The sequence below is a fragment of the Carlito syrichta genome, unplaced genomic scaffold, assembly GCF_000164805.1.
Source record: "Carlito syrichta isolate Samal-C Ts95f unplaced genomic scaffold, Tarsius_syrichta-2.0.1 Scaffold316252, whole genome shotgun sequence".
NCBI lineage: Eukaryota > Metazoa > Chordata > Mammalia > Primates > Tarsiidae > Carlito > Carlito syrichta.
In genome coordinates, this window is record NW_007260348.1 from 133534 (window position 1) to 152369 (window position 18836).

Genomic DNA, 18836 nt, shown 5'->3' on the forward strand with positions numbered 1-18836 from the left:
GAGAGATGCCAGTTTCAGCTGGCTTCCTGCCATAGTTTGCACTAGTGCTGTTAGGATTCAATTAACAGCATATCAGATGTTTGTCCTGACCAGGGTTGATAAACTAGGTACCTCGGGAGGCCTATGCATGTCCACAAAGCAGAAAGAGGGTCCTATGCCTGTTTCTTGAGTCTTTTCTCAGCAGCATTAGACATGGACAAACTAGTGGAAGGACGGAATGGGGAGACTTTTAAAAGATGTGCAATTATTTCTTGCCTCTTGCTGCAGGCTATTCTGAGCCAGGACTGCCCCATGGAGACCCGGATGTATGCAACCCCGAAGCCCACGAAGGAGTTTCCCCTGGGGGAGGACAGTGATGAGGAGCCTGACAGTGAGGAGTAGCAGCAGAAGGTGGTCCCTGATTTCACGATGCCCTCCAGAACCAGCTCAGCAAGGCTACTCAGCGGGCTTCACTTCCCTTTCCCCTGGGTGTCTGCTTCCCTCCCCTCCCATGGGTGCCATCCCTGATTCTCTCCTCACCTGTGTAACCTGTAGCTCTCCCTCTATGCTCTGTCACCCCAGGTGACCTATCTGCTGTGGGAGGACGGAGTGATGCTTCCTCCCAGGCTGCTGTGAGGTTGATTAAACTCGAGCCATGACGGGTTTTGCAAGGGGTGACTCATTTCATGGAGGCGGCAGTGAGCAGGGCGCCCCTGAAACCAGCGGGGTGACTGACAAGCCCTGTTTTTTTCTGTTGTCTGATTTTCTTTGGCACATTCCCAACAGACGATAAGAGTTTTATCCTGTTCCTCACTGTGTTCCTTCCTAGGTTTTCCCAACTGAGTTGAGAAAGGGTGCTAAACCTTGGGCTGCTGTCAAATGCCACTTGAGGGACTCCTTTGCTTTATTTTGTAAGCCGCATGGTTTTTCTGTGGCTAAACCTACAGTTGCTGAAATGGCTTTACCCTCAGTGAATGGGGTCTTCTATTTTCTTAAACATCAAATGGAAAGGAGAAGAGCCTGTTTTGTGCTGGAGTTACTGACATCCTCATGCTCTCCCCTTGTGTTTCTACCTTTCCTGAACCTCTTAGACTCTTAGTAATCAAAGTAAAAGAAGAACAGGGGAAAAAAACCACCACAAAAATTCAATGTATCAGACCCAAGATTTCAAGGGATGAAAAGAGACTGCCCTGAAATGTCTCTCGATTGTGGATTTCCTAATATGAGTATAATGAGGCATTGTTCGTACTTGCTGATGAACAAGTTGTTGCCTAATTTAGACACAGTAAATGCCATGCTGCTTTACAGCAGAAGAGAGTGGGTAGGCAAATATAGGAGGTGCTATAAATGTTATGACATTGTACTACCTTTTTGAAGCAGTTATTGGGTGGCAGGCTTTCCAAGAGATGGAAGACATGGCACCCACCCAGAGTAGCTCCCAATCTCTTTGGGCAAATAGGATATGCACAGTACAAAAATGATCAGTACTGCAAGTTACTGTACACTCTGTGTTCAAGTCCAAGGATTTAGGTTCACAGTCTTGGTAGGAAATTATGACAAGGACAGAGAGGGAGATAGGATAGAGAGACACCGATGGGCAGGTCTTGGGGTATTTGGATATCAGATTGGGGTTTCAGACGTTATCTGGTGTGACACCCATCTCTGATTACTGCCTCTGTAGGAGTTTGCTGGATCCAGTTCAAGCCCAGAATCCCCAGAGCACATTCAAGCTGAATCTGTCAATGAATACTTCTCAGACAATGGATACCTGACATAATATGAATATGATTTTAGGGGATTGGCCTTAACTAGACTTACCTGATTTGAAAAACCAGACAGACTTCTGTTACCATTAAGACAGGATTACATCTTCGATTATGAAGGCGCCCCAAAGCAAAATTAGAAAATTGTTTGCCAAAACATGTAAGCTGTAACTACAAGTGCAGACTGAGTGAACGGCCACTGGGATTCCTTACAAAGGTGAGAGTGAGGCGGGTAGGGTGGGAAGCCCTGGCACTGATACACTGCAGACTGTCCCATCCACATGGAACAGGATTTATAGGAATGGCCTGACTTGTTACAGAAATTAACACATTAACAAAATAGGAAGAAAACACATTTTTAAGAGAAACCCATTCCTAACTTACCAGTTAACATTGTTTGAGCAATATACAAAGATGTGGCTAAGGGGAAGCCGATGGATATAATTTAAGACTTTCAAAATACTCTTGGTAAGAGTCAACACCAAGAACCACAGAGTAACTCAGGGCTTCTTTTAAAAGTTATAAATGAGAAGTAAGGTTAAGGAGAATGAATATAGCTTATGTATGGAAAAAGGAGAATCCTACAAAAGTCGCAAATAGAATCGGTCTTTATTAGCTGTCTTACAAATGATATAAAGGAGAGAATGCACAGTAAACATCCCACATCCACAGGTCACATGAAATTCTTCTAACAATGAAAATGTCAATCCCGCAAGAATGAAACACAAGAAGCTTTCTATAAAAGTAGCATAAAATGGCAGATAGCCTCCACTGTGAAACAATCTAAAGTAGTCTTTTCCCCTCTTGAAGGGAAGGAAGTGGAATTAATGAGCTGTTGTACTCAACAGGCCAGAAAAGAGTTGGACTTTCTCAGAGTGTTGGAAACAAACCAGAAGACATATTCTTTCCAAAGTGCAAAAGCATGGTGCATCCACATTGGGGTGAACCTACAGTCCCACAAATTAAGTCAGTAACTACAGAGTTGGAAAAAAAAATGCAGAGAGGACACTTGGGATGATGAATGGGTGGTAGAAAGAACAGTGAGGCGGGAGACAGGAAAATTCTATGGGGAGAGGCCCAAACCCAAGAGGATATGATTACAGTAGCCAACACCTTTAAAAAAAAGACCCAGTCATGCTATTCACAGGTTCAGAGTACTGCCACAGGGAAGTACTTCAAAAGCACCAGAGAGTCAAGACTAGGGTGAAGATTAGAGACTATCACATCCTACTGTGTTGTCCTACTTCTGGAACTCATTATTTCAAAATAAAGCCCAAGCTGAATAAAATAAGTTTGCTAAGAAGATTGCACTCTATTCCTGGAGGCAGCCCTATAATGCTTGTAAGAGTTGGTCTTCAAAGATGACGTGAAGAAAGGGCAGTGCAGCCCTTCCATATAGCCTCCTTGGGTGTCCCTGGACGTGTGACAGAGTATCTCTGTGGTCTTTGACACTTGTTAGTCTTCACCACATAGGCTGAAGTTCACCACATGGGCTTCACCACATAGGCCCTGCACCAGGGTCACTGTGTTACCCAACTCCGTCTTGGAGCTCACTCCTACAGTCCTGTGTATGGGAGGAGAACTTACTCTGGAACAAGGGAGGACGAGAGCAACGTGGCTTTGGCACACAGCACTCTCTATACTTGGTGGGAGGGACCGGTTGAGGGAGAGTAAATCATGAGTGAACAGACCTAATCCTAGGGTTCTAGCCTAACTCTGACACTAATGAGCTGTGTGACCTGAGCCAAGTCATTTCACATCTCTGACGTTTAGCATCAACTTCTGTAGATATAGCTTTCTGTGGTTCCACCTGCCACTGTCTCGTTTTTGAGTGGCTTTCAGTGAGCTCCAGGGGCAGGGCCTGAGTGAAGAGCCAGAGACAAAGCTGAGAGGTCAGCCCGGAGCTCCGGCGTCACGCCAGAAACACAAACATGACTTGAGGTTTGATTTTCTGCTTTCAGAGAAGTAGTAGAAATAAAGGGTGTTCCCTCTTCTTTCCTTTGTCTAACCCCTTCCCATTTTGTGTTAATTTTTGTATATCAAGTAAGGTGGGGGTTCAACTTCATTCTTCCCTGTCCCCGTCTTCAGCTTTCCTTTCTTCTCCTCAGGAGAAGGAACGACCTTAACAGGATCACAAAGGTTGGATGAGATCTAAGTAGGCATCAAAGCAGCAAGCAGTACATGCTAGATCGTAATACAAAACAAAAATCTGTGACTGCCATTTTCAGTCATTTAAACATAATTTATCTACATTTTTTTTTTTTGAGTTGGAGTCTTACTCTGCCGCCCAGGCTGGAGTGCAGTGGCATGCTCCCGGCCACTGCAGCCTCGACCTGCTGGGCTCCGGCCATCCTTCCGCCTCAGCCTTCCAGGTAGCTGGAACTACAGGCGTGTGCTACCACGCCCAGCTAGTTTTGATTTATTGTAGAGATGAAGTCTCGCCAAGTTGCCCAGGCTCAGGTAATCCACTCACCTCGGCCTCCCAAAGTGCTGGGATTACAGGCTGAGCCACCGAGCCCAGCCTATCTACAAATTTATGGTGTGTGGTTTAACTCTCATAACAGCCATTTTGGATAACAGCCTTATTGAGCTATCACCACACACCATATGATTCATTCATTTAAAGCGTACTACTCAATGGCTTTCAGTATATTCACATAGTTGGGCAACCATCACCACAAGCAACTTTGGGAACATTTTCATCAACCCAGAAAGAAATCCTGTGCTCATTAACCATTCCTGAGTTTTCTCCCAATCTCGCCCTCCAGTCCCAGGCAATCACTAGCAATCTGTCTCTGTAGATTTTCCTATTCTGGACACTTTGTGTATAAAAGGACTGCCTTCTTCTGAGACTTGCTTCTTTCACTGAGCATATTGTTTTCAAGGTTCATCTGTGTTGTAGCACAGGGGTCTCCAACTTCTGGGCCATGGACCAGTATCAGTTCATGGCCTGTTAGGAACTGGGCTACACAGCAAGAAGTGAGTGGTGGGCAAGCCAGTGAAGTTTCATCTGGATTTACAACTGGTCCTCATCACTCGCATTATTGTCTGAGCTCCGCCCCCTGTCAGATCAGTCGCAGCATTAGATTCTCTAGGAGCACGAACCTTATCATGAACCGTGCATATGAGGGATCAAGGTTTCGTGCTCCTTATGAGAATCTAATGCCTGATGATCTGAGGTGGAGTGAGGTGGTGATGCTAGCACTGGGGAGTGGTTGCAAATACAGAGTAATGTTAGTAGTGAAGTTTGCCCAGGAACCATAATAAATCAATTGCTTGCAGACTCCTATCAAAACCCTCATGTCAGTGACTGGCAAGTGAGCCGATGTACTTCAATTGTATAGGTGCATCTGGTGACAGGCTTTAAGTCAGAATTCGATGCTTATTATAGTCCATGTGTGGCCCGCCCATTGTTTTATTTACCACTTCCATCCATGTCTCTTTTTTTATAGCAAGTTGTATAATAATCTCATTTTATATTACAGTGTAATAATAATAGAAATCAAGCGCACGATAAATGTTATATGCTTGAATCCTCTTGAAGCCATACCCCATCCCACCTCCCCCAACCCCCAGTCCTTGGAAAAACTGTAATCCATGAAACCAGTACCTGATGCTGAAAAGATTGGGGATCACTATTGTAGCACATATTGGTATTTATTTTTTATTGCTAAATAACATCTCATCATATGGATATATTGCATTTCATTTATTCATTCATTAGCTGAACATTTCGGTTGTGTCCACCTTTTGGCTATTATCAATAATGTTGCTATGAACATTTCTGTACACATTTTTGTGTGAAAATATGTTTTCATTTTTCCCTGAGTATGTACTTAGAAGTAAAATAGTTATATCTGACAAAGGCCTAACATCTAGGATCTACAAGGAACTCAAACACACCAAAAGGAAAAAAACAAACAGCCCCATTGAAAAGTGGGCAAAAGACATGAATAGATATTTCTCAAAAGAAGATATATGGGCAGCCAACAGACACATGAAAAAGTGCTCAGTCTCACTCATCATCAGAGAAATGCAAATCAAAACCATATTGAGATACCACCTAACCCCAGTAAGACTGGTCGTCATTAATGAAACAACAAGAGATGCTGGCGAGGATGCGGAGAAAAAGGAACACTTAGACACTGCTGGTGGGAATGCAAACTAGTGCAGCCTCTTTGGAAGACAGTGTGGCGATTTCTGAAAGAACTAGAAATTGACCTTCTATATGACTCAGCAATTCCACTATTAAGAATATGCCCAGAAGAACTCAAATCATTCTGCAAAAAAGATACTTGCACACACATGTTTATTGCAGCATTGTTCACAATAGCAAAAACATGGAAGCAACCATGCTGCCCATCAAAGCTGGACTGAATTTAAAGAATGTGGTACATATATACAATGGCATATTATGCAGCCATAAAGAAGGACAAGCGTATGAACTTCACAGCAACTTGAATGGATTTAGAGTTGATCATACTCCGTGATCTATCATAGAAACAAAGAACAGAGTACCATATGCTCTCACTCATAAGCGGACCTTGAACAATTATCATAATACTATAAGAAAGGGATTGCCAGTAGTGTGAAACTTCCAGGGGAGGGGGGGTGGGATTGGCAGTTGAGGGAGACTGCTAGGGGAGGGAGGGGCAAAACTCATCAACAAGGGTACCTGCATAATCAACGTTTGTATACCTAACCCTGAATTGTACCCCACATTTCTGTAAAAAAAAAAAAAGAAGTAAAACCGTTGGGTTCTATAGTAACTTGTGTTAAAACTTGAGGAACTGCTACGCTTTTTTAAAAGTAACTGCACCCATTTTATATTCCCACAAACAGTGTATGAGGGTCCCAATTTCTCCACATCCTTACCAACATTTGTTATTTTGTCTTTTTGACCATAGCCATTATAGTGTGTGTACAATGGCATCTCTTTATGGTATTGATTTGCAGTTCCTTAATGACTGATGATGTTGAGCATCTTTTCATGTATTTATTGGCCATTTTTATCTTCTTTGTGGAAATGTCTATTTAGATCCTATACCCAGTTTTTCAAATGGTTATTTGTCTCTTTATTAAGTTGTATTTTTTATTCTACATACAAATCCCTTACTAGAAATGTGATTTGCATATATTTTCTTCTATTCTGTGGGTTATCTTTTCACTTTCTTGATGGTGTTTTCTGGAGCATAAATAGTTCTAATTTTGATGAAGTTCATGTATCAATTTTTCTTATTGCTTATGCTTTTGGCATGATATCTAAGAAATTGTTGCCTAGTCTATGTCATGAAGATTCATGCCTGTGCTTTCTTCTAAGGGTTCTTAGGCTTAGCTCTTATATTTTGATACTTGGTTCATTTTGTGTTAATTTTTGTATATGGTGTTAGGTCAGGGTCCAAATTTATTCCTTTGCATGTGAATAACTAGTTGCCCCAGCGCCATTTGTTGAAAAGACTATTCTTTCTTCATTAAATTTTCTTGGCAGCCTTTTTGAAAGTCAAATGACTGCAAACATGAGGACTTATTTCTGGGCTGTCAGTTTTATTATATTCATGTGTTTGTCATTCTTTCCACTAGTATCTCAGTGTCTTGATTCATGTAACTTTGTAGTAAGTTTTAAAATCAGATATTAAAAAACTCAGATGTATGACTAAAAAAACCAGCAGTCTTTTGTGTCATCATTCCCTGTTCCTGAATCTTATCTTTCACTTTCACATTTTTATCTCTTTTATCATTTTTAATTTAACTTTATTTTTTATGGCTAAGAAATCCTCTCACTTGATTCTTTCTTGATTTTACATCTTTTGACACAATCTATTGTCTTCCTTTAATGGAAGGTGAAGATTGAGGGTTTTTTTGTTTTTTTGTTTTTGAGTTGGAGTCTCACTCTGCTGCCCAGACTGGAGTGCAGTGACGGCTCCCGCCCACCGCAGCCTCGACCTGCTGGGCTCCGGCGATCCTTCCGCCTCAGCCTTCCGAGTAGCTGGAACTACAGGCGTGCACTATCACGCCTGGCTAATTTTTTCGATTTATTGTAGAGATGAGGTCTTGCCAAGTTGCCCAGGCGGGTCTCGATCCCGCGGGCTCAGGCAATACACTCACCTCAGCCTCTCAAAGCGCTGGGATTACAGGCTGAGCCATCGAGCCCAGCTGAGATTGAGTATTTTTACCAGCACCTTTCCCTGCTTTTCAATCTCCACACATGGTTATATCACAATTTGTTAACTTAATAATTATTTGCATTATTATGATTACATTAGCATTGCTTGATGCTGAACCAGGGATGGTGTCTGATTTCATTTTCTTGCTCTGTTTTGTTGTTCATGGAGTTGATGATTCCTGCTTTATTGTTGCTGGATTTGCTCTGTGGCTTTGTTTTCCAGATTGCTCTCATTCATTTTTCTCAAGTCCTCCAGGAGATTTATAAAACTCCTCTTACTATTCATTTTTGAGCATAGCAGGTAAACTATCAACTTGATTTGTTTCCTGGAGACATACCTCCAGCCCTATATCCTCTGGACTCCGTCTCAAACCCGCCTCTGTGGCTACCCAACTGGGGTTTCCATGTGCTGCTCTTCTGAACTGGATCCTCAGTTTCCCGGATGTAGTTTCTTCCTCTTTTATGGTACATTTCCATTCTTGGGTGAAGCACATCCTCCAATAACTTCCTCAGATGGGTGCAAAGGAGGTAAACAATTTGGGACATCAGGTGCCTGAAATCTGGGTGTAGAATTCTGAGATAAAGATCATTTTTCCTCATATTTTCTCAGGCATCTTTGTCTTCGGGTTTCAGCATTACTGTTGAAAAGCCCAGGGTCATTTGACTCTCTATCCTTTGAATGGGATCTGCTGTTGCTTTTAGTTTCTAGGATCTTAATCCAGGTCTTCTGAAATTCTACAGTGAGTCTTTTTTATTCTTAGTGCTGCACACCTAACAGCCTTTCAATCTGGAAAATTATGCTCTCTGTTCTAGGAATTTTATTGTGCTATCCCATTCTTTTTTTTTTATTTCTTTCTGGAAATTCTCTTAGTTGGATATTGGGCTCCCTGGATTGATTAATTTTCTTCCTTTTTCCTCCTATTCAATCATTTTAATTTATTTTATTTCTTTCTCTGAGAGATTTTTCTCTGCTACATTCCACTGTTCTTTGTAAATTTTTTTTAGTTATCATAATTTAATTCATAAGGGCTAATTTCTTATAGAACCTAATCTCGTTTCATGGTTGCAATATTTTTTATCTCTCTAGGGGAGAGGTTCGAGCTATTTTTTTGTTCTCTGCTCTTTCCTCGGTTCTCATGTTTGCTTGTTTTGCACTGTTTTACTATGGAGGCTTTCTTCAAATGTCTTGAAATGCATTAAAAAAAAAAACTTCTGGAAGTCTACATGCATGACTAACGCTTGGGAGTTCTTGGGGTGACTGGTGGAAGTTGGCCCTTTTATTGGAGAACTCCTCATAATCAGCGCCTGTAGGTCTTGTTTCTAAATTTCTCAAGTAGAAACTCTTCCTCCTGGTGGTGGGGATGGATGGGGCCAATATTTTTGGAGCAAAGTGTGTCTAATGGAGGAGCAGATTCTCAGCCTAGCCACTCTCACTAGTTTAAGTGTGGTATCTCTCCCCTGACTACGCCATGTGTCCTCAGTTTGTAGCCTCTCTGGTTCCATGTTTCCATACAATAAACCCTGCCACTCTGATGGTGAGTGGGCTATCGGTTACTTCAGATCATGTGGATAGGACTGAGGACTTATATACATGTTTTTTCCCTTGGCATCAATCTGCTTTTTTTTTTCGGTCCCATGTCTTGCGTCACCTTCAATTCCTATTTCTTGCTTTCTTTGATACAAGTTGACTTTATTTTTTTTAAAATTGGCATCTCCTTCTGCATGACTTTGGTATTCAGACATCTCACTTTTGCTCATTTTCTCATCAGTTTTTCTCTAACATTTTCATTTCAACAGTGTCCAAAAAGTCATTTTTATCTTTCATCTTTCTATAGTTCTACATCTCTGTCTTTCTATCTATTGTCTATTCATCCAAAATCTGACCTTCTAAATCCTTTCATGCAGTAGCTAACAGAGCTTACATCAGTCTTTATTAAAATGTTTCCAGCTCAATGGGGAGACAGCCCACAGACTGGGAAAAAATATTTGCCAACTGTATATCTGACAAAGGCCTAACATCTAGGATCTACACGGAACTCAAATGTGCCAAAAAGAAAAAAAACCAAACAACCCCATTACAAAGTGGGCAAAAGATAGGAATAGACACTTCTCAAAAGAAGACATATGAACAGCCAACAGATACATGAAAAAAAGCTCAGCCTCATTAGTCATCAAAGAAATGCAAATTAAAACCACACTGAGATACCACCTAACTCCAGTCAGGACAGCCATCATCAATAACTCAAAAATAACAGATACTGGAAAGAATGTGGCAAAAAGGGAACACTTCTACACTGTTGGTGGGAGTGTAAACTAGTACAGCCTCTGTGGAAAACAGTGTGGCAGTTCCTAAAAGATCTAAAAATCGACCTCCTATACAACCCCCCAATCTCCCTCCTGTGAATATACCCAGAGGAACTCAAATCACTCTATGAAAAAGATACCTAGCCGGGCTCGGTGATTCAGCCTGTAATCCCGTGCCTTTGGGAGGCTGAGGTGAGTGGATTGCCTGAGCCCGCGGGTTCGAGACCCGCCTGGGCAACTTGGCGAGACCGCATCTCTACAATAAATCAAAAAAAAAAAGAAAAAGAAAAAGATAACTGCACACACATATTTATTGCAGCATTATTTACAATAGCAAAAACATGGAACCAACCGAGCTGCCCATCAAAAGAGGACTGGATTTTTTTAAATGTGGTACATGTACACGATGGAACATTACACAGCCACAAAGAAGGACAAAATTATGAACTTTGCAGCAATTTGGATGGACTTAGAGTCTATAATACTGAGTGATCTATCACATAAACAAAGAACCGAGTATCACATCATAAGTGAACCTTGAATTACTATAAGAAAGGGATTGGCAGTAGAGGGAAACTGCCAGGGGAGGGCAGGGGTGGGATTGGCAGTTGCAGGAAACTCCCAGGGGAGGGGGTGGCACACCTCATCAACAGGGGTACCTGTATAACGAACATTTGTATACCTAACTCTGAATTATACCCCACATATTTAAAATAAAATTCTTTTTAAAAGTTCATTTAAAGAAAGATGGGGGAAAATTACTCACAGTTTTAATTAGAGTCAAACGTGGAAGAGAGTTTGGTCTATGGACCTGTGTTTATTTTTCACATTTGCTGGTGTGATCTGAAGTTACATGCTTTCTTTCTCTAACTGGCATGATGACTCTTCTTAGCAATTGACTGGGGCAGAGCCCTAGCAGAATGTGCTTTTGGCATGCACAATGTGCCTGGCACTCAAGGCTAGGGGCATGGTGTGAGAATCCCACTCTGTATTGACCTCGCATCTGGCGCACTTTCTAGAAATGGTGGTAGCAGCAAAATCTATGTCCCCAGCTCCACTCTGGTTGCCCTTTTGTCCACCCTGACCTCCAGCTTCTGCCACTCAGAGCCAAGGATTTTCTTATGGAAATCACTTCCACTCACTCCCACAGGCTTTCCCTTCACCGGGGCTGAACCACAGGTTAGTCCATCTTTATCTGCTCTAATCTGTGCCAGCAGAAATTCTTCATAGTCTCTGCTTGTGGATGTTTCTTCTCATTGTTTCCAGAACCGATACAGGTCATATAATGAGCACTTAGAAGGAGTGGGGGCTGGGGTGTGGGACAGAGTTAAAAATGCTGACATCACGATCTTGCCGCAGTTTTCAAATTCCTTTTTTCTTCTTCTTGCTCTTCTCCTCTTCTTCTTTTTCCTCTTCTTCCTCTTCCCCCTTCTTTTTAAAAATTGTGTATGGTATCTTTTAGTAAAGTGCATAAATGGTGTATGTCTGATAAATGTGTGTATGCAACAACCACTCAGCTCAAAATATAGAGCACAGCCCTTCGGACGACTCCCTGGTGCCCCTTCTTAGCCAATACCTACGACCTCCAGAGGTAATCACTGTTCCGACTTCTATCCCCATCAATTACTTTGACCAAGCCGGGCTCGGTGGCTCAGCCTGTAATCCCGCGCCTTTGGGAGGCTGAGGTGAGTGAATTGCCTGAGCCCGCGGGTTCGAGACCCACCTGGGCAGCGAGACCTCATCTCTACAATAAATCAAAAAATCAGCCAGGTGTGGTAGCGCATGCCTGTAATTACAGCTACTCGGAAGGCTGAGGCGGAAGGATCGCCGGGAGTGGCCACTACACTCCAGTCTGGGCAACCGAGTGAGACTCCAACTCAAAAAAAAAAAAAAAAATTACTTTGGACGGTTCCTGAATTTCATACATACTTCTCCACTTATGCAGGTCTCTCTTTCTTATTTTTCATATCAGGATTGTATAATTTTGCCCAATTATTTCTTGAAGGGAAGTCTCTGACATGTCGGTCCTCTTAAATGTGTCCTCTCACTTCATTCCCCGGGGTTAGGCATTATGACCTCCGTTTTACAGATCAGAAAACTGAGCCTGCGAGCTTAAATCATCAACTTGTGCTCTACATATTCACCTAAATAACAAGCAGAAGAGCTCAGATTTGATCTCATGTTGGTCTGACTTCAACGTCTGAGCTCTTCCCTCTGTAAACCAACATCCCAACAAACACTTTCTACTCATGAACAAAACTTAACACAAGGCTCTTTTTAGCAGCAGAGAATTATTACTACACTGTTACTAGGTTACAGAAAACGTTCTGCATATTTTAAGAAATATGCTATGTTGGCCGGGTACCGTGGTTCAGCCTGTCATCCCAGCACTTTGGGAGGCCGAGACGGGAGGATTGCCTGAGCCCGGGGGGTTCGAGACCAGCCCGGGCAACTTGGTGAGACCACATCATACGAAAAATCACAAAAACTAGACGGTTGTGGTGCTGTGCATCTGTAATTCTAGCTACTTGGAAGGCTGAGGCAGAAGGATCGCCTAAGCCCAGCAGGTCGAAGCTGAGGTGCCACTCCAGCCTGGGCGACAGGAGTGAGACGCCAACTCGAAAGAGAGAGAGAGAGAAAGAAACTATGCTACTTTCATCTGCTCCCACCTTCCTCCTCCTTGAGCCACGCCGCCTACCTAACTCCATTTCAGCTCTCACAGTGAAATTGTGCCTAGATTTCCAGTATTTATGCCTGACTGGCTCAACCACAAGTAAAGGTCAGTTCCTATCACTTCCACAAGAGGACAGTAGAGCCCACACTAAATGGGTTGAACACGGAACTAGAACTGGAAAGCTGATATGGATGTGTCTAAGCCAGATTCTGAGACTTGATGTTGATATATTGAGCGTTTATTAGCTACTAATTATTCTGGGCTTCACACACACGAACCAATTTTAAGTAAAGTTGACTTTCTGCATTCTGTCCTCTCTCTCCCCCTTTGCCCTCGTCTACAGCCTTTTCTTCCCTTGCAGCTCCGGCCTGCTCAAGCCAAAGCATGGCGGCCCCTCTGCCTTGCTTCTGAACTTCTCCAAGCTCTTGAAGTAAGTGGATGAGGACTGTGTTTTCTTGGGCTGTTTTCTTCCAAGGACAATCCTAAAAAGTAGCTAACCTGGTGTGCCCATGGCTTATGTTAAAGTGACAGCTAGTGGCCAACTTCAGTGCCACAAGTATTGCCTGCTATCCGAGTGCTTGGCAGATCTCTAGGGGAAATTTTAAATAAAAAACTAAAAATAATAATAGTTAACATTTATTGTGCCTTTCAATGCAGGAATGCACAGAGGCAGTTAGGGTTCAAAGTGCATGTTCAGGTGAGTTCCAAATTCATGGCCCAGGAAGTTTTGAGTGGTGAGACACCTTGGAGAGCTAACCACAACCACTGGGATGGTCACTGCAGCTTAGGAGCTCACTTTGGTATTGAACTTACCATCTGTCTGGAGTCAGTAGGGGCAAGTCTTTTCCTGCCCCACTCAAACCTTCTGTGAGGGTGATTGGCCCTCTCCTGCCTCTGAAGTCTCATGGCCTCCACGGCTGTGTCACTGGTGTGTCATAGAGAATGTTTGGTTTTTGTCTCTGGTTCTCAGCACGGAGCTCCAACCTCTAGGAATCTCCTAACAGATAAGGGTGGAAGCGATCTTTTGTCCTAATGAGGTCAGGCCCCTAGATAGCTTCAGGATGGGGGCTGGTTGACAGACCAAGTTTTGATAAGAAGCTTGAAACTTTCAGACCTGGGGAGGGGGAGAGGCTGGAGAGATTGAGTTCAGTCACCAGTGGCCAATGATGTAATCAATCATGCTTATGCAATGAACATCCACAAACAGCCCCTCAATGATGGGACTCAGAGAGCTGCCAGGTTGGTGAACACTTCAAGGTGTGGGAGGATGGTACATCCAGAGAGGTCATGGAAACCCCACCTCCTGCCCTTCACCCCCATACCTTGCCCCATTCATCTCTCCTATTTGGGTGTTTCTGAGTTGTATCCTTTATAACAAACTGGCAAAAGTAAGTAAAGTGCTTTCCTAAGTTCTATGAGCTCAGGAAATAATCGAACCTGAGGAAGGGACTGCAGGAACCTCTGATTTGTAGTCCATCAGAAGTATGGGCAGCTCAGGACTTGCGATTGGTGTCTGAAGTGGGCATGGTCTTGTGGCACTGAGTCCTTAACCTGTGGGGTCTACACTAACTCTGGCCAGTTAGTGTCTGTATTAGTCCTAGCAGTTTCCCTCTACTGTCAATACCCCCTCTTCCCCTGGCTGTTTCCCACTACTGCCAATTCCTTTCTTATACTATTATGATAATTGTTTCAAGATCTACTTATGAGTGAGAAGATATGGTACTCTCTTCTTTGTTTCTGTGATAGAACACTGAGTATAATAGACTCTAAATCCATCCAAGTTACTGCAAAGTCCATATGTTTGTCCTTTTTTATGCCTTCATATTATTCTATTGTGTATATATACCACTTTTGAAAAATTCAGTCCAGTTTCGATGGGTAGTGTGGTTGGTTCCATGTTTTTGCTATTGTGAATAGAGCTGCAACAAACATACGTGTGCAGGTATCTTTTTTGTAGAATGATTTGAGTTTCTCCGGCTATATTCCCAATAGGGGGGTTTCTGGGTCATATGGAAGGTCAATTTCCAGTTCTTTCAGAAATCGCCACACTGTTTTTCGAAGAGGTTGCACTAGTTTGCATTCCCACCAGCAGTGTAGAAGCATTCCCTTTTCTCCGCATTCTCACCAGCATCTGTTGTTGTTGTTTTATTAATGATAGCCATTAGGACCCACCTTTTAATATTGTCACATGGGAGATGACATTCAACATGAATTTTGGAGGAGACATTCAAACCACAGCAGCATCCAATAAGTGCTAGTCTTGATTCATCTCAGTGGAAGTAGCATCCTCCCTGGGAACCTGTCGCTGTTATCTCCAGGCAGAGCTAATGCTCCCTCCTCAGTGCTTTCACAGAGCCCATGTTTTATAAGCAGCCATGATGTCAGGGCTATTTACAAGCCTGTTTCCATAAGCAGAGTGTAAGCTTCATGAAGTAAGGAATATCTTTTTCATTCTTTGCTCTAGCACTTGGAATGTAACAAATAATAATAGTGGAGCCCTTTCCCCTGGCTAGCAGCATGGAGGCCACACGATATCCAGAGTTACCAAAAAAGATGTGAACCAGCAGGCATTTGTCAGAGCTCTGGCAGCCTCCCTCAAAAAGTCTGGGAAGCTGAAAGTTCCTGAATGGGTGGACATGGTCAAGTTGACCAAGCATGAAGAGCTTGCTCCCAACGATGAGAACTGGTTCTACACACAAGCTGCTTCCACAGCATGGCACCTGTACCTTCAGGGTGGTGCCTGGGGTTGGCTCCTTGACCAAGATCTGCGGAGACGATGTCAGAGAAACAGCATCCTGCTCAACCACTTCAGGCAAGGTTCCAAGAGTGTGGCCCGCTGGGTCCTTCAAGCTCTGGGGGAGCTGAAAATGGTGGAAAAGGACCAGGATGAGGGCCGCAAACTGACACCTCAGGGACAGAGAGATCTGGACAGAATCGCCAGACAGGTGGCAGCTGCCAACAAGAAGCATTAGAACAAATGATGCTGGGTTAATAAATTGCCTCATTTGTAAAAAATAATAATAATGGCAGAATGATAAAATAATGATGGGTCCAAAATGTCCACATCTTAATCTGTGGAACCGTGAATATGCAACCTGTGACATAAAGGGACTTTGCAGATGTGATTAAGGTTAATAACTTGAGATAAGAAGATTATCCTGGATTATTCTGGGGTAGACCCAATCAAAACAATCCTTAAAGGAAGAGAAACTTTCCCAGCTGAGGTCACAGCCAGAAGGCCATGTGACAGCAGAAGGGCTCGGACATTGCTGGCTTTGAAGATGGAGAAGGGGCCATGAGCCAAGTGGGTGACTTCTAGCAGCTGGAAATGGCAAGGACATGAGTCTTCCCCCCAACTCCCCTCAAAGTCTTTCTCTTCCGGCTCTTTGACTCTCTTTGAACTTCTAACCTATAGATGTAGGATAATAAATGTGTGTTGTCTTAAGCTACTAAGATTGTGGTCATTTGCTACAGTAACAATAGAACATTAATACAGGCACAAAAATAGAGAACGTTGAATAAATGAGAATCAGGAGAGTCTTTACTCATTTTACACTGATCTACCACTAGGAGGCACCATGACCACACTGTTGAAAGCTTTCCCACGTCCAGGGAGTTTTCTACAAGCCTAGAAAAGTGTTGCTCTACAAAAAGTCTCACAGAAGCATTATGAAGTGACTGTTCTGGCCGCTTGTCAATCCCAGTTTAGAATGCACAGGGCACCCAGAGGCCCTGCCAGGACTGTGGTCGACCCCGGGGGCTGCCCACCTTGCCTGGGGCTTCCAAGTCAGCTGCCCAGTTCTGAAACACCAGCCAGCTTTCCGCCCAATAAAACCGACCTGGTCCTCCTCTTGTACTCCAGTTGGTGACCAGTAAGCTAACGTATGCCACCGTGTTCACAGCGCCTGCTTCCCTTTCTGTCTGCCCCTGTGTCTCTCCCTCCCTCCTTCCTGAAGGTCCTGGAAAGAACTCTTGAGGCTCACAAGCTTGCTCACTCATTCATTTATTTCCATGGTCGTCATCATCATTTACTAGGCGCCTATGGTGTATCAGTTCCTACACCAGAGAAGCAAATTAAGATAAAACCTGGCTCCTATCAGGTCGTCTGCACAGTATGAAAGGGGGAGCTGGGGTGGGAGTTGAGGGCTTCAGGGGTACAGAGACCTACACTGCCTTCAGCCATTCTTGGGGGAGTGAGTGGGAGAGAGGAGAGAAACCTGGCCAGAGGAGGTGATATTTGAGCTGGAACTTGAAGCATGAACAAGAGGATGCTTCTCCTAAGGTGGCATTGAGCAGCAAAGACAGGGAGGTGGTTGGTGGGCCTGTGGGGGCCTGTCGCAGATGACTGGCCCTCATCTAACAAAGACAGGTCTAGCAAAGTCCGTGGAATTCCTTTATAAAGAGACTAAAACCCCAGTCCAGAGAGCTCAGACCTGACCTTACAGTGAAGGGTTTTATTCATGTCTTTATGCGGCTATCTTTGTACTTTTTTTTTTTTTTTTTTTTTTTTTTTTTTTTAGCTGAAGTGAGACAGGAGATAGCTAGAGAAACGCTAGGCAGACAGACCTGCAGGTCTTCTGGTAACATTGTAGCTGACTCCCTGCAGGCCTCTCAGGCCCAGCCTTGGTAAAAAGGCTCCCAGTGAGCCTCACAAGCTAAAGCTTAAGTACTCATTGCTGGGATCGAAAAGCAACCAATCAGCTCATCATTTAGGACCCTACCTCCTGCTGATTGGTCCTTAATACTGACCAGTCAGAACAGCTACAGTTCATAACTTGTGCTAACTAATCGGCTTGGACCTAGGGCTGTATAAGCCCCAGGTTTTCAGTCCCAGGCGGGCAACTCCTTTGGGTACCCTCCTGCTGTGGGAGCTTCTCTGTCCTCTCAATAAATCCTGCTTTTTCACTTTCTGGCTGTCTGTGTCCCTCATTCTTCCTGGGCATGACACAAGAACCTTGACCCTGAAGAGCTGCAACCTAGGAGCTGCAGAAGATCGTCGGAGCCAGCTGAACCAGGAGAGCTGCCAGGAGAAGGCGAAACTCCAAAGCTGAGACACCTCAGGGGCTAGGCTTGCCAGCCCACCAAACCAGCAACACTCTCAGCAACACTCTCAGCCCACCAAACCAGCAACACTGAACCAGGAGAGCTGCCAGGAGAAGGCGAAACTCCAAAGCTGAGACACCTCAGGGGCTAGGCTTGCCAGTCCACCAAACCAGCAACACTCTCAGGGGTTGGCTCGCCAGTCCACTAGAGCTGACACTTCTGGGACTAGGCTTACCAACCCCATGACCACCCTCTCCGGGGCTTGGCTGGCCGACCCAGGGAGCTGACAATATTGAAGCACAGGCTGACCTGAAAAATCCGCATCAGAAGTCTCACCCTGTCGCCCAGGCTGGAGTGCAGTGGCATACTCACAGCCACCGTAGCCTCAACCTGCTGAATTCAGGCGATCTTTCATCTCAGCCTTCCAAGTAGCTGAAACTACAGGTGCGCACCACCACATCCAGCTAATGTTTTTGATTTATTGTAGAGACGAGGTCTCACCATATTGCCCAGACTGGTCTTGAGCCTGGGATCTCAAGCAATCCTCCCACCTCTGCCTCCTAAAGTACTGGGACTACAGGTGTGATCCACCTCGCCAGGCCATATCTTTGTACTTTTAAAAGATCCCTTTGACAGGCAGGGGAAATACTATGAGTGGGAAGACCAGGTAGCCTCCTACTTCTTTTTTTTTTTTTTTTTTTTTTTGAGTTGGAGTCTCACTCTGTCGCCCAGACTGGAGTGCAGTGGCCGCTCCCGGCCACCGCAGCCTCGACCTGCTGGGCTCCGGCGATCCTTCCGCCTCAGCCTTCCAAGTAGCTGGAATTACAGGCATGCGCTACCACGCCCGGCTGATTTTTTGATTTATTGTAGAGATGAGGTCTCACTGCCCAGCGGGTCTCGAACCCGCGGG

At 44.1% G+C, this 18836-nt stretch overlaps 1 protein-coding gene and 1 pseudogene across 3 annotated transcripts in view; both read left to right on the top strand.

Annotated features, from left to right (window-relative positions):
* Nucleotides 1-890, top strand: part of SLC18A1 (solute carrier family 18 member A1) — a 32959-nt gene extending 32069 nt beyond the window's left edge. For both annotated transcript variants that reach the window (XM_008073990.1, XM_008073991.1), the window contains exon 16: nucleotides 268-890. In XM_008073990.1, coding sequence (XP_008072181.1) covers nucleotides 268-381 — 114 coding nt within the window. In that variant the 3' untranslated portion in view covers nucleotides 382-890. The remainder of the gene's footprint in view (nucleotides 1-267) is intronic.
* LOC103276587 lies at nucleotides 635-15904 on the top strand (annotated as a pseudogene). The gene is made up of 3 exons (XR_002481316.1): nucleotides 635-706; nucleotides 13245-13313; nucleotides 15397-15904. The product of XR_002481316.1 is annotated as a 40S ribosomal protein S19 pseudogene (transcript).
* The last annotated feature ends 2932 nt before the right edge of the window (nucleotides 15905-18836 follow it).